General features: G+C 54.2%; 1 protein-coding gene across 8 annotated transcripts in view; it reads right to left on the bottom strand.

Moving 5' to 3' along the window:
- The window catches only part of RNF213 (ring finger protein 213), a 142,253-nt gene that overhangs the window by 111,015 nt on the left and 14,540 nt on the right, over positions 1-16,698 (bottom strand). For 6 of the 8 annotated variants that reach the window (XM_033182516.1, XM_033182517.1, XM_033182518.1 and 3 more), the window contains one exon: positions 8,287-8,433. The exons of the other annotated variants lie outside the window; for them this stretch is intronic. In XM_033182516.1, coding sequence (XP_033038407.1) covers positions 8,287-8,433 — 147 coding nt within the window. The remainder of the gene's footprint in view (positions 1-8,286; positions 8,434-16,698) is intronic. 8 annotated transcript variants of the gene reach the window in all.

Genomic DNA, 16,698 nt, shown 5'->3' with positions numbered 1-16,698 from the left:
ATTGGGCATCCACAGACATGGATATTTATTTATAAATTTGAGACAAGGTCTCCCTCTGTCGCCCAGGCTGGAGTGCAGTGGTGCAATCCTGGCTCACTGTAGCCTCGACCTCCTGGGCTCAAGTGATCCTCCCACCTCAGCCTCCTGAGTAGCTGGGACTACAGGTGAGCATCACTGCGCCCAGCTAATTTTTCGTTTGTTTGTTTGTTTTGTGTAGAAACAGGGTTTCGTCATGTTGCCCAAGCTGGTTTTGAACTCTGGGACTCAGGCGATCTGCCCTCCTCGGCCTCCCGAAATCCTGGAGTTACAGGCGTGAACCACCATTCCCAGCTGGTTTTTAAAAATGCTTTGTAGAGACAGAGTCTCACTATGTTGCTCAGGCTGATCTCCAACACCCAGGCTCAGGCAATCCTCCCATCTTGGCCTCCCGAAGTGTGGGATTACACACGTGAGCCACCGTGCCAGGCCTGGTTTTGAACATTAGAAAGCACATACAGGCTTTCCACATTTTATGCACCTCTATAAAATATTTCATGGCCGGGCGCGGTGGCTCAAGCCTGTAATCCCAGCACTTTGGGAGGCCGAGACGGGTGGATCACGAGGTCAGGAGTTCGAGACCATCCTGGCTAACACGGTGAAACCCCGTCTCTACTAAAAAATACAAAAAGCTAGCCGGGCGAGGTGGCGGGCGCCTGTAGTCCCAGCTACTCGGGAGGCTGAGGCAGGAGAATGGCATAAACCTGGGAGGCGGAGCTTGCAGTGAGCTGAGATCCGGCCACTGCACTCCAGCCCGGGCGATAGAGCGAGACTCCGTCTCAAAAAATAAATAAATAAATAAATAAATAAAATATTTCGTACACAAAATTTGAAATGAGAAAGAGGAGACTAAAAAATGAGTAGCAGCTGCCTCCACACCCTCAGCAGGCACAGCCAGGCTCAAAGGCACATCCAGGTTCAGGGGTACCATCCCCACCTTGGAACCAGGACTGCACCTGGTGGGAGGAGGCTGCCAGGACCCTGGGACCCCACAGGCATCTCCCAGGGGATGGTGCTCAGGGGTGCGTGCTGATCGGGTCACTACAGGAAAGTGACTTGTAGATCCCCTGAAACCTGGTGGTGTGTGATGAGGGCCCTGAACTGCCAGGCAGCAGGTGTGAACCTGTGCCCACTCCACGCCCCCCACCTCCTGCACCCACATACCCGGGAAGACCCGCACACACTGAGGTGCAGCCCAGGGGCTAATCTACCCTCTCCTCAGCAACTGGTAGCGAGGGGACTAGGAAAGACCACAGGGTCCCATCACTGCCACTTCAGGAGCCCCTCGGCTGACGGCTGGCCCCTGTGTGGCCCCAGGAGGAGGCTCCATTCCCACCCGCCCAGGGCACGGCGAAGCGGCAGCCGGACAGGGCTGCGCCCCAGGGCTTCCAGGAGGCCAGGCCGACACTGCAAGCCCTTCTCTCTCACACACGACTGCACTTCCTGCCAGAACCAGGGCCAGAAATTCCGATTTTCTCCTCCTTTTTAAATTCAGAGGAAACGCATGCTCAGTGTACACAAAGCACAGCAGGCCCCCGACCCATAACATCTCCCCAGGCCACAGTTCGGCTCTAGTCTCCCACTCGGCCTGTGTCCCTGATGCCGACCCCAGGCCACCAACCCACCACACCACTGAGAGCACCTGGTCCCGTTCCTGGGAGCAAGCACCACCCCTGAAATGGCACACTTGGCGCGTTTGGGTGCAGACAGGGAAGGCTCACTCCCAGCACAGGGTGACTCTAAAACGGCGCTTCATTGAGATCTGGCCACTGCACTCCAAGCTGGGTGACAGAGTGAGACTCCATCTCAAATATTAAAAAAAAAAATAGGTTGGGCATGTTGGCTCAGGCCTGTAATCCCAGCACTTTGGGAGGCCGAGGCAGGCAGATCACTGGAGGTCAAGAGATTGCAACCAGCCTGGCCAACATGGTGAAATCCCCCGTCTTTACTAAAAATACAAAAAATTAGCTGGACGTGGTGGCAGGCGCCTGTAATCCCAGCTACTTGGGAGGCTGAGGCAGGAGAATTGCTTGAACCTGGGAGGCGGAGTTTGCAGTGAGCCGAGATTAAGCCACTGCACTCCAGCCTGAGCAATAGAGCAAGACTCCATCTCAAAAAAAAAAAAAAAAGCAACTGCAGAAGCAACCGCAGAAGAAGCGTCTGGGGCTGGGGCCCAGCACTGGAGAGTGGCGTCATCAGGGCAGGTGTCAGCCTCTGAATGACGGGCTGGTCAGCTGCTGGGGACCTGCTGAAAGGGGGAAGCAAGAGGCCGTCAAGAAACAGGCAGGTGCCACACAACCCTTCACTGCAGGCACCCATCGGCCTCAGTGTGCTGAGAAGACCTGGCAGGTGGGGTCTGAGCCCTGAAGACAGCCTAGCCTCAGAGAGGCGATGACACCGTCCCTGCCCGGCCAGCTGCCTGGTGCTTCTGGTGCTGCCCTGCAGTGGCGTCTGGGCTGGGTTTAGAGGGCCTGCTTGAGTTCCCATCCAGCTCACCCCATGGTGCACTGGCTGGGCAACCCCAGGTGGGTCACTGAGCCACCGTGGGCCTCAGTTTCCCCATCTTTAAAGTGGAGACAGCAGATGTCTCCACATCAGAGCATCACTGAGGGTGACCAAATGGGACGAAGCACACAGAGTTGTAGGACACTGCCTGGCACACGCAAGGCCCCCATCGGTGATGCTGTGGTCATGGTCACTGTCCACACACAGCAGGTGTTTGTGGCCACCTGGTGACAGCACAGGATGGCCTATCCTGGGAGATGGTCCCTTGGCTCTCCCTGTTCTCGGCCGTATGGTTTCAGTAACATCAGCTTTACTCCAGCCCCAGGGGCAGCTCTTGTGCGTGGGCTGATGTCAACCACTGCTGTCTATCATCCTGGCCTTAGGGACCCACTGGGGGATTGGCCCGTGAGCCAATCAGAGCCAATGAGATTTGAGGAAACGCTTCCTCTCTCCAGAGGAATCAATCACCAGAGGAGGCGCTCTCTTGTCCCCTGAATGACAGAGTAGCAGGTGGATCACGGGGAAGCCACTGTGTGGCACGAGGGAGTGACGGGAAACAGCTGGTGAGAGGCTCGGTGGGGAAGCCATGTCCGGAAGGCAGAGCAGACAGGGCCAGAGACACCTGCACCAAGCCTCGCCTGCAGCCTCAGGGCTCATCAGGTGTGTCCATAATAAACTCCCTTAATGGGATCAGCCAGGTGGAGCTGGGCTTTCCATTATTTGAAATGGGGTCTTGCTCTGTCACCCAGGCTGGAGCATAGTGGCATAATCTCAGCTTGCTGCAACCTCTGTTTCCTGGATTCACGCAATTCTCCTGCCTCAGCCTCCTGAATAGCTGGGATTACAGGCTCAGGCCACCACGCCCAGCTAATTTTTGTTCTGTTTTTGGTTTCTGTTTTGTTTTGTTTTTTTGAGATGAAGTTTGGCTCTTGTTGCCCAGGCTGGAGTGCAATGGCATGATCTGAGCCCATTGCACCCTCCGCCTCCCAGGTACAAGGGATTATCCTGCCTCAGCCTCCCGAGTAGCTGGGATTACAGGCACCTGCCATCATGCCTAGCTAATTTTTTTATTTTTTATTTTTGTATTTTTGTACAGACGGGGTTTCACCATGTTGGCCAGGCTGGTCTTAAACTGACCTCAGGTGATCCACCCTCTTCGGCCTCCCAAAGTGTTGGGATTACGGGCATGAGCTACCATGCCTGGCCGTAATTTTCGTATTTTTAGTACAGATGGGGTTTCACCATGTTGGTCAGCTGGTCTTGAACTCTGACCTCAGGTGATCCACCCACCTCGGCCTCCCAAAGTGCTGCGAGTACACGTGTAAGCCACTGTGCCGGGCCATAACCCAAAGATTTCTAATGGTTAAAATAATCAAACCTCAAATTAAGTTATTCCCTAATTATGAAAGTTGAAAATAAGCCAAGGTCACGGATGCTCTAGCAGCTTCAACAACAGCCTCAGGCTCTGGCAGAAACAGAATCCTCAGGCTCTGGACTGCTGAGTCACAGCCCGGAACAGGAGGAGCCCACTGAGGCAGGCCCCTGACCACCCCCCACCTCCCACCGGCATGGAAGACGCAGGCCCCCTACTGCTTCTTTCCTTGATGTAGCAAAGGGCTCAGACCTTAGGAGCAGCTGCCAGCAGCCCTCCCCAGGGCCTGCCTTGCAGGAGGAGTGGCCAGCCAGGAATAAACAGCAGCAGCAGCACATGGAGGTTGGGCAGGGCCCAGGGAGGCTGGAGGCAGGGGCCAGGCCTGGCCTTACTCCCTCTGCCCACAACATGGGGCTGTGGAAAAACTGCAGTAAACGCAGAGGCAACTGCAGGAGAGACCCTTGGAGGGACCATGATCCAGTTCCTGGAAGACCACTGCCCTCAAGCCGCCAGCCCAGACCCTCTTTTCCATAGAAACAAAATCGACCATCTGACATCATCGCACCTGCAGGGCTGAGGTCTCGGAGGAGCAGCCCCAGGTTCACGCCTCTCAGCTGTTCCCGTGTGAACTGCTGCCTGGCCCTGAACTGGGGACAGCTTACTTCTCGGTGAGGACTGGCCAAGTGCCCCGGTAGGGGCCCTGTGCTGCCGGTGCCTCCTGCTGTCTGCTTTTCCACCGAACAGTTTCACGGTCTTCTTTGACCCAGAACCTCCAACTATATAAACCATAGTGGTATTTATAATTTTAGCAGGGGGTGAGGCTTAGAAGTATTTACAGAATTGGCTGGGCGCGGTGGCTCAAGCCTGTAATCCCAGCACTTTGGGAGGCCGAGACGGGCGGATCACGAGGTCAGGAGATCGAGACCATCCTGGCTAACACTGTGAAACCCCATCTCTACTAAAAAATACAAAAAACTAGCCAGGCAACGTGGCGGGCGCCTGTAGTCCCAGCTCCTCGGGAGGCTGAGGCAGGAGAATGGCGTAAACCCGGGAGGCGGAGCTTGCAGTGAGCTGAGATCCGGCCACTGCACTCCAGCCTGGGCGACAGAGTGAGACTCCGTCTCAAAAAAAAAAAAAAAAAAAAAAAGAAGTATTTACAGAATTTTATAAATATCCCCCTATATTTTCTAGACCTTTTAGGATGCTGTTTTACATTAAAATATTGAATCAGGCCAGGCGCAGTGGCTCACACCTGTAATCCCAGCACTTTAAGAGGACAAGGCAGGCAGATCACCTGAGGTCAGGAGTTTGAGACCAGCCTGGCCAGCGTGGAGAAACCCCATCTCTATTAAAAATACAAAAATTAGCCGGGCGTGGTGGCGCATGCCTGTAATCCCAGCTACTCTAGAGGCTGAGGCAGGAGAATCGCTTGAACCCAGGAGGCGGAGGTTGCAGGGAGCCGAGATCATGCCACTGCACTCCAGCCTGGGCAACAGAGGGAGAATCTGTCTCAAAAATAAATAAATAAAAAATAAAGTGCACAGGGGGACGCTGTGGGTTACGTGCCGACGCCACGCCGTTTCATATCTAGGACTGGGCATCCTCAGATTTTGGTGTCCTCCGGGGTCCTGGACCGATCCCCTGTGGGCAACAAGGGACCACTGTGTATTTCAGTGTGAGCACGAGATGAGTATGAGTGGGACATGTGTGTGTTGGCGGGTATGTGAGTGGGGTGAGTGGGGGGTGTGTGTGTGTTGGGGCGTGTGAGTGGTGTGTGTTGGGTGTGTGTGGTGTGAGTGGGGTGTGTGTGTCTTGGGGTGTGTGAGTGGTGTGAGTGGGGTATGTATGTGTTGGGGTGTGTGTGTGTTGGGTGTGTGTGTTCGGGGTGAGTGGGATGTGTGTGTGTGTGTTGGGGTGTGAGTGGTGTGAGTGGGATGTGTGTGTGTTTGGGGGTGTGTGGTGTGAGTGGGGTGTGTGTGTGTTGGGGGTGAGTAGTGTGAGTGGGATATGTGTGCGGTGGGTATGTGAGTGGTGTGAGTGGGGTGTGTGTGTTGGGGGTGTGTGAGTGGTGTGAGTGGGGTGTGTGTTAGGTGTGTGAGTGGTGTGTGTTGGGGTGTGTTGGGGGTGTGTGAGTGGGGTTAGTGGGGTGTGTGTGTGTTGGGGGTGTGTGAGTGGTGTGAGTGGGGTGTGTGTGTGGTGTGAGTGGGGTGTGTGTGTTGGGGGGGTGTGTGTGGGGGTTTGTGAGTGGGGTGAGTGGAGTGTGTGTGTTGTACCCAAATGCTGAGCCCATGGTTCAGACACCCCACTTTCCACACCCGTGTGTACACCCTGACCAACGCTCCGGCCCGCACATGCCGTGCATCACTCCAGCTCACAACTCATGCTCCGTGCGCATCCCCAGGTTGTGCCTGTTACTCCATGGGAATGTTTCCACCAGTGCACGTTGACAGCTTTACTGTAAATTTCCCATCCATTTCTCCTCCTTCTCACATCCATTAAGTATCTTCTCCAATTTATAGTTTAAAGTCTTTCTGTCAGCTTCCAAAAATACAAAACCAGGCTGGGGTGGTGGTTGATGCCTGTAATCCCTGCACTTTGCGAGGCTGAGGTGGGAGAACCGCTTGAGCCCAGGGGTTTGAGCCCAGCCTGGGCAACAGAGCAAGACCCCATCTCTACCAAAAATTTAAAAAATTAATTGGGCATGGTGGTGCACGCCTGTAGTCCCAGCTACTCGGGAGGCTGAGGCAGGAGGACTGCTTGAGCCCAGGAAGTCAAGGCTGCAGTGAGCTATGATTTTGCCACAGCACTCCAGCCTGGGACACAGGGCGAGACCCTGTCTCAAAACAAAAACAAAAACCACCACACCCATTCAGAGCTATACTACTGTCACACATTAATTAGTTGGTTACGTTCCTGTGTCACTCTGGGTGACAGCAGACATCTCTGCAGTGCTAAACCTTCCATGTTCTGTCTAGGGAAGGGTCCACCTCTCCAGGAGCTTCACTGTCTGCTGAGCCCCAGCGCCTTCTCCTCGCCAGGCCTATGAATCCGTCCTTTATTTTACAAGCTGCTTCTCATATTTTTGTTGCTATTGAGAATAAGCTCTCCACCCACACCGTGCCTTATGTCTGGGTAAGTCCAGCCCCGTGTGGACGCTGCCTGCATTTCCCAAGAGCTGCAGGAGCGGGCTCACGGCCAAGCCCCGGGCCACAGAGGAAGGAGCACACCTGCCTCGAACGTTTCTGCGTACACCTAAGACCTAGGACCCACCGCAGGTGGTGGATGCTCAGTAAATCTCTGTTCAATGAACACGTGACCATCTCGATGGGCCGGGGGGAACGGCGCAGGGAAGGCGGGGAGGCTGTCAGCCTCTGTCAAACAGTAATAAACTTCACCAACATCATTCTTCAAGGTATGAAGCTCCCTTGCTTTTCCCCAAAAGCAAAAGTTTCATTATATGTGTTAGCTAATTTCATTTTCGATATTATTAGCGAGTCCTGTAATACTTCTAAATGCTATAGAAAAAGTCAGGATTTTGGACAGGCACAGTGGCTCACGTCTGTAATCCCAGCACTTTGGAAGGCCGAGGCGGATGGATAATTTGAGGCCAGGAGTTCAAGACCAGCCTGGCCAACATGGTGAAACCCCATCTCTACTAAAAATACACAAAAAAAGTAGCCGGGCGTGGTGGCAGGTGCCTGTAGTCCCAGTTACTCAGGAGGGAGAGGCAGGAGAATCGCTTGAACCCAGGAGGCAGAGGTTGCAGTGAGCTGAGATCGTGCCACTGCACTCCAGCCTGGGCAACAGAGCGAGACTCCGTCTCAAAAAAAGAAAAGAAAGAAAATAAAAAGTCAGGATTTCAACTTCCAGAAACCAGAGACTAAACTGAACAGGGTTTCCACTATACCCCCATGTGGCGAGTGCCATCCAAGACCTTGTGTTCAGGCAGAGCCCTGGTCCGGCCCCCACCTGCCTGGGCCTGGCCCTCTCAGCCCCTCAGGCTCCCCTCCTGCTGTCTGTGGTGAAGCCTGTGTTGCCAGTGGACCTTTAGCCAGGTGAGTGCAACCAGGTTAAGTTTCTCCAGGTGTCCAAGGGGACAGCTGCATGGAGTAAAAAGGCGAGTGGAAGGATGGGGGCCAGAAGGGCAAGCACAACAAAGTGGAAATTCACCGCTAGCAAAATGTCCTCCGAGTCACAAGAGCCAAGCTTGAATCAGCGTTGCTCTGTCACAGCCCAAGGGCAACCTGAGAATGCCAGTCCTGGGCAGCCTTCCTCGGCTGGCAGGGACTCAAGGGCCGGAAGTGCGAGGTGGCTGTGCCGGCATGCACGGGTGGGGGCGGGGAGCGTTCTGCCCAACTGTTGACTCAGACTACCTGCTCACAGTCTGCAGAAGGCACGCCGGCGGCCTCAAGCGGGGCTGTGTCCTGCTTCCTTCTCTTGCGGGGTATGGTATTAGCAGCTTCCCACTCATCGGATATGAGGTCTACAGTAGCATCTACCAAAACCTCTGACGCAGCTCCCTGTTGAAACAGGACCCCCTTCAGACAGGGCAGGGCTGTGCACCCCACGCACAGCTCTAGCAGACTTGCAAAGACCCCACCTCAGGGGTCACCTCCTCTCAGAAAGGCCCAGGCAGGGACATCCACGTGTGGGCACTGACCAGCTCCCCAGCACCCTCTGCATCCAGGGCTCACGGGCAGGAGGGTGTGGGGAGACCAAGAAGCAGCTCCTGCAGACATGCAGGGCAAACCCACATAAGAGAAGAACTGCCCACACCAGAGGCAGCACCCTGCCAGGCTCCAGGGACCCTGCCAGGCTCACAGCACCCTGCCAAGCTCCCAGCACCCTACCAGGCTCCTGGCGCCCCTGGGCCTCCACACGAATGCCTTGGCTTGTGTTCAGAGCACAGATGCACTGCAGAGACCAACCCAGAAGGTACAGGCAGGCCCGGGCACCCCAGGTCCAGCCAGGCCAGGCCTCCTGAACCCCTAGAGCCGGAGGCGGGTAGTCTGGCCCCACAGCAGGCATGCTCATCCAGTACTTCCCTCCCACACCGGGCATCACCAGGAGACCTCACAGCAAGACGCCCAGCAGGAAGCTGAGGAAGGGAAGCTCCACCAGGAGCTTCGAACCCAAATGGCCCCTGGCTGCAGCGGAGTCTCCTCCTCCCTCACCACAGGAAGTACAACCCAGCAGCCAAGCCCAGTAGCCTCTCCAGAGGAAGAATCCACAAAGGGCACCCGGTTAGTCGGCAACCAGCGGCCACCAAAGGAGAGACCAAGTGGAGAACAGCTGTGCCAAGGGACGGGCGTGGGCGTGGGCCCCTCTCTGCACCCTCTCCCTCTCCACCCACCCCATGACTGCGGGTAAAGACTGACCACCTGACTCTGCTGCGGGGTGAGGCTGGCCACGCAGCTCGCTGGGGCCACCTCCCTTGGCTCCGGGCACCCTCCTCACCATGGTTAGAATGCAGCGTTGGTGCTTAGAGAACCGTTCTCTAGAACGCGTACACCGCTCTCAGCTTCAGAATTCAACAGGTTCCCCGTGGGATTGGGAAAACGCACAAAAGCCCTTGTAAGCTCGTTACCAGAGGCACCCCATCAGCGTTCACCTGTGCATTCACTCTGAACTTCTCTCATGTGTGGGTATGTGGACATTTAGCCTTTTTTTTTTTTTTTTTTTGAGACAGAGTCTCACTGTCACCCAGGCTGGAGTGCAGTGGCTCAATCTCGGCTCACTGCAACCTCTGCGTCCTGGGTTCAAGCGATTGCCCTGCCTCAACCTCCCAAGTAGCTGGGCTTACCGGCAAGCACCAGCACACTCAGCTAATTTTTGTATTTTTAGTAGAGAGGGGGTTTCCCCATGTTGGTCAGGCTGGTCTCAAACTCCTGACCTCAAGAGATCCACACGCCTCAGCCTCCCAAAGTGCTGGGATTACAGGTGAGAAGCCACCACACCCGGCCCTAGTTCCCATTTTCTTCACCCCAGAAGGAAACCCCACAGCAATGCTCCCTAATCCCCACTCCTCCCAGCCAACCACTAATCTGTGTTCTGTCTCCATGGTGAGTCTATCGCGGACATTTCGTATCAATGGAATCATACATGGCCTCTTGTATCTGGCTTCTTTCACTTAGCATGTTTTTGAGGTCCATCCACACTGCAGCACAGATCCATATCGTATTCTTTTTTTTTTTTTTTTTTTTGAGACTGAGTCTCGCTCTGTTGACAGGCTGGAGCGAAGTGGTGCGATCTCGGCTCACTGCAACCTCCACCTCCCAGGTTCAAGTGATTCTCCTGCCTCAGCCTCCTGAGTAGCTGGGACTACAGGCATGTGCCCCCATGCCTGGCTAAATTTTTTTTGTATTTTTAGTAGAGACGGGGTTTCATCATGTTGGCCAGGATGTTCTCGATCTCCTGACCTCATGATCCACCCACCTCAGCCTCCCAAAGGGCTGGGATGACAGGTGTGAGCCACCGCGCCCAGCCTAGGATAATTTTATGTGTAACTTTTGGATCAACTGCCTTGCTGTTTCCTTAGTGGCTGCAGCATCTGACATTCCCACCAACACTGTACAACACTTCCAATTTCTCCACATCCTCATCAACACTTCTTACTTTCCTTCCTTCCTTCTCTCTCTCTCTCTCTCTTTTTGAGGCAGGATCTCACAGTCACCCAGTGAGCCACTGTGCCCGGCCTCTTTTTTTGTTCCCTTGTTCATATTGGTTTTCTCTTGTTCAAGATTCCCTAGTAAATGTCTTCATTCTTTTCACATCTTCAGTGTCAACTCTACATTTTACAAATTCAAGCAGATTCCACTAATACAACATTTTAAAACATGAAAACATAAATAAATAAAAAATAGGCCAGGCACGGTGGCTCACACCTCTAATCCCAGCATTTTGGGAGGCTGAGGCGGGCAGATCACCTGAAGTCAGGGGTTCAAGACCAGCCTGACCAACATGGAGAAACCCTGTCTCTACTAAAAATACAAAATCAGCAGGGTGTGGTGGTGCACACCTGTAATCCCAGCTACTTGGGAGGCTGATGCAGGAGCATCGCTTGAACTCGGGAAGTGGAGGTGGCTGTGAGCCGAGATCACGCCATTGTACTCCAGCCTGGGCAACAGGAGCGAAACTCTTCTTAAAAATAAATAAATAAATAAATAAATAAATAAAACAAAAATTAAAGGAAAAATAAATAAATAATAAAGTCTCTGTTCCTTTAGCTTGTTGCCAATTAGTGGTTTGATAGTGATTTCCTTAAACACCTACAACCAAAACATGGAAGAAAAAAAAAAAAAAAACTGGCCAGGCGCAGTGGCTCACACCTGTAATCCCAGCACTTTGGGAGGCTGAGGCGGGTGGATCACAAGGTCAGGAGATCGAGACCATCCTGGCTAACACGGTGAAACCCCGTCTCTACTAAAAATACAAAAAATTAGCAGAGCGTTGTGGCTCACGCCTGTAGTCCCAGCTACTCGGGAGGCTGAGGTAGGAGAATCGCTTGAACCCGGGAGGCAGAGCTTGCAGTAAGCCGAGATCGCGCCACTGCACTCCAGCCTGGGCAACAGAGTGAGACTCCGTCTCAAAAAAAAAAAAAAATACTCTCTCAGTTTTTGTAGACTGGCCCTGAGTTGGGGCACCCCTCCCACACTTAGCCTTCCTTCTGGCCTGCCCTGAGGTCTTCTCAGGTCTTTTTTGAGCACGTGTCCTGCTTGAGCATTTGTGTGGCTTTCTAGATTTCTCATTATTCATAGGAACTTTTCAAAATTTTATTCCCCCAAGTAACTCAATTCTTAGCTTTTCCTCTGTCTTTAGACGGGTTTATTGTTTGCCCCAGATGGCAAATGTTTATTCATTTGTCTTCAATGTTTTCAAGGACACCGTCCATATTGCCACTTCTCCACTCCCACGGAGTTCCAAATTAGGTATAAAAAAGGAGTTACCCAAACTTTCTGCATCCCATGTGGTCCAGGCTTGGGGGTGGCCTTGGCCACTCTGGAAGGGATTACTCTCCAAGGGAATGACGCAAGCACACACACACCCCAACACACACACACCCCACTCACACACACCAACACACACACACCCCAACACACCCCAACACACACACCCCAACACACACACACCCCATTCACACACCCCAACACACACACACCCCAACACACACACACCCCAACACACACACCCCAACACACACACACCCCACTCACACACCCCAACACACAACACTCCACTCCACACCACCAACCACACATACCCCAACACAACACCCCAACCACACACCCCACTCACACACACCAACACCACACCCCAACACACACACACCCCAACACACCACCCCAACACACACACACCCCTCACACACACCAACAACACACACCCCCAACACCACACACCCCACTCACACACACCAACACACACACCCAACACCACAACACACACCCCCACACACACACACCCCACACACACACACCCCACTCACACACACCAACACAACACCCCAACACCACACACCCCACTCACACACACCAACACAACACACCCCAACACACACACACCCCACTCACACACACCCCAACACACACACACCCCAACACACACACCCCAACACACACACACCCCACTCACACACACCAACACACACACACCCCAACACACACACACCCCACTCACACACACCAACACACACACACACCAACACACACACACCCCAACACACACACACCCCACTCACACACACCAACACACACACACCCCACTCACCCACCCAACACACACACACAACCCAACACACACCACCCAACACACCCACCCCCACACACACCCACCCCACACACCACACACCCACAACACACACACCACACCCCACTCACACACCCCAACACACACACCCCACTCACACACCCAACACACCACACCCCAACACACACACCCCAACACACACACACACACCCCACCACACACACCAACACACACACACCCCAACACCACACACCCACAACCCCAACACACACACACCCCACTCACACACACCCCAACACACACACACACCCCACTCACACACACCAACACACACCCCACCACACACACCCCAACACACACACACCCCACTCACACGCACCAACACACACACACCCCAACACACACACCCCAACACACACACACCCCACTCACACACACCAACGCACGCACACCCCAACACACACACCCCAACACACACACACCCCCTACTCACACACCCCCAACACACACACATATCCCACTCACCCCACTCACACACACCAACACACACACACCCCAACACACACACACACCCCAACACACACACAAACCCCAACACACACACCCCAACACACACACACCCCAACACACACACATATCCCACTCACCCCACTCACACACACCAACACACACACACCCCACTCACACACCCCCCAACACAACACCCCCAACACACACACACCCCAACACACACACATATCCCTCACCCCACTCACACACACCAACACACACACCCCCCCCACTCACACACCCCCAATTCACGTACCCCAACACAGTCACCCCACTCACACACACCCCAACACACACCCCCAACACACACACACCGCACTCACACACATCCCAACACACACACACCCCCAATTCACATACCCCAACACACACACACCAACACACACACACCGCACTCACACACACCCCAACACACACACATATCCCACTCACCCCACTCACACACACCAACACACACACACCCCCCACTCACACACCACCAATTCACATACCCCAACACACACACACCGCACTCACACACACCCCAACACACACACATATCCCACTCACCCCACTCACACACACCAACACACACACACCCCAACACACACACACATATCCCACTCACCCCACTCACACACACCAACACACACACACCCCAACACACACACATATCCCACTCACCCCACTCACACACACCAACACACACACACCGCACTCACACACACCCCAACACACACACATATCCCACTCACCCCACTCACACACACCAACACACACACACCCCCCACTCACACACCAATTCACATACCCCAACACACTCACCCCACTCACACACACACACCCCCAACACACACACACCGCACTCACACACATCCCAACACACACACACCCCCAATTCACATACCCCAACACACACACACCGCACTCACACACATCCCAACACACACACATATCCCACTCACCCCACTCACACACACCAACACACCCCCCCCACTCACACACCCCCAATTCACATACCCCAACACACACACACCCCAACACACACACATCCCACTCACCCCACTCACACACACCAACACACACACACCGCACTCACACACACCCCAACACACACATATCCCACTCACCCCACTCACACACACCAACACACACACACCCCCCACTCACACACCCCCAATTCACATACCCCAACACGCTCACCCCACTCACACACACCCCAACACACACCCCCAACACACACCCCCACTCACACACACCCCAACACACACATATCCCACTCACTCCACTGACACACCCCAACACACATACCCCAACACACACACCGCACTCACACACACCCCAACACACACACCCCCAACACTACACACACCCCACTCACACCCCAACACACACACCCCACTCACACACACCCCAACACACACATATCCCACTCACCCCACACACCCCAACACACACACATGCCACTCACCTCGCTCACACACATCCCCAACACACACACACCCCACTCACATACCCCAACAAACACACACCCCCAAGACACAAACAGCCCACTCACACACCCCAACACTCACACACCCAACTCACATACCCCAACACACACACTCAACACACACACCCCAACACACACACATATCCCACTCACCCCACTCACACACACCCCAACATGAACACACATCCCACTCACCCCACTCATACACCCCCAACTCACATACCCCAACACACACACACCCCAACATACACACCCCACTCACAAACACACACCAACATACACACTCCACTCACACCACTTACACACCCCAACACACACCCCACTCACATCACTCACCCCCAACACATACACACCCCCAACACACACACCCCCAACACACACACACCACTCACACACCCCCAACACACACACACCCCACTCACACACCCCCAACACATACACACCCCCAATACACATACCACTCACACATCCCCAACACACACGTGTGAGCAATAAAGCTTTTTAATCACCTGGGTGCAGGCGGGCTGAGTCCGAAAACAGAGTCAGCGAAGGGAGATAGGGGTGGGGCTATTTTATAAGATTTGGGTGGGTAGTGGAAAATTACACTCAAAGGGGTTTGTTGTTCTCTGATGGGCAGGGGTGGGGGTCACAAGGGGCTCAGTGAGGGAGCTTTTGAGCCAGGACGAGCCAGGAGAAGGAATTTCACAAGGTAATGTCATCAGTTAAGGCAGGAACTGGCCATTTTCACTTCTTTTGTGATTCTTCACTTGCTTCAGGCCCTCTGGATGTGTACATGCAGGTCACAGGGGATAGGATGGCTTAGCTTGGGCTCAGAGGCCTGACAACACACATACCCCACTCACACACCCCCAACACACACACACCCCACTCACCCCACTCACATACCCCCAACACACACACATTCCACTTATCCCTCTCACACACCCCCAACACACACACATTCCACTCACCCCACTCACACACCCCAACACACACACACATTCCACTCACCCCACTCACACACCCCCAACACACACACATTCCACTCACACCGCTCACACACCCCCAACACACACATACCTAACATACACACCCCTCACACACCCTCAACACACACCTCTCACAAACCCCAACACACACACATTCCACTCACACCGCTCACACACACCCAACACACACAAACCCCTCACACACCCCCAACACACACCCTTCACACAACCCCAACACACACACATTCCACTCACACCCCTCACATACCCTCAACACACATATTCCACTCACACCGCTCACACACACCCAACACACACACCCCTCACATACCCCCAACACACATATTCCACTCACACTGCTCACACACACCCAATACACACACCCCTCACACACCCCCAACACACACGTCCCATTCACACCACTCACACCCCCCCAACACACACCCCACTCACACCCCACAGACCACAGCACTGTAGCTGCATCACTTCCTACCACAGCCCAATCATGGAGTGCCACCTACAAGCAACAACAGACAGAAAGCCAACCCCAGCGCCGACACAGAAAGACTGCTTAGCTTCCCCTTCTCAGTGCCCAGCAAGAAACCTGGGAGCTGACACTGCCCTCTGGGTCTTCCCAGGCTGCGCTAGAGCCCAGGAGAATGGTTCTCTTCCAACCATTCTCCTTGAACATGTCCAGGACGCTCCCCTCGAAAGCCTGCCCTAGCGGCTCCAACTGGGGATCTTACCAAGGACGCTTTCTCTTGGTGTCTAACACGCCTAAGGGGCTGTTGGAGGCCATACGGAGCTGAAAGATGGCTCAGCCACACCCTTCCAAGAAGGGCAACCTGCCAGCCAGCACATTTCCAGAGCACCTGCCCCACACCCAAAGCTTCAAAGCCCCTCTGGGCATGCATCCTCAATGCAGAGGCCTACAGAAGCACAAGACATGCACCCGGCAATGCTCAGGTCCCTGCCCTGAAGCTGCAAGGCAACTCTGAGCTTGCACCCTCAATGCAAAGAGACCCACAGAA

Source organism: Trachypithecus francoisi, unplaced genomic scaffold (genome assembly GCF_009764315.1).
Source record: "Trachypithecus francoisi isolate TF-2019V2 unplaced genomic scaffold, Tfra_2.0 Lachesis_group20, whole genome shotgun sequence".
In the NCBI taxonomy this organism is placed as follows: domain Eukaryota; kingdom Metazoa; phylum Chordata; class Mammalia; order Primates; family Cercopithecidae; genus Trachypithecus; species Trachypithecus francoisi.
The sequence above is the reverse complement of the archived record's forward strand: the minus strand, read 5'-3'. Positions and strand labels throughout refer to the sequence as shown.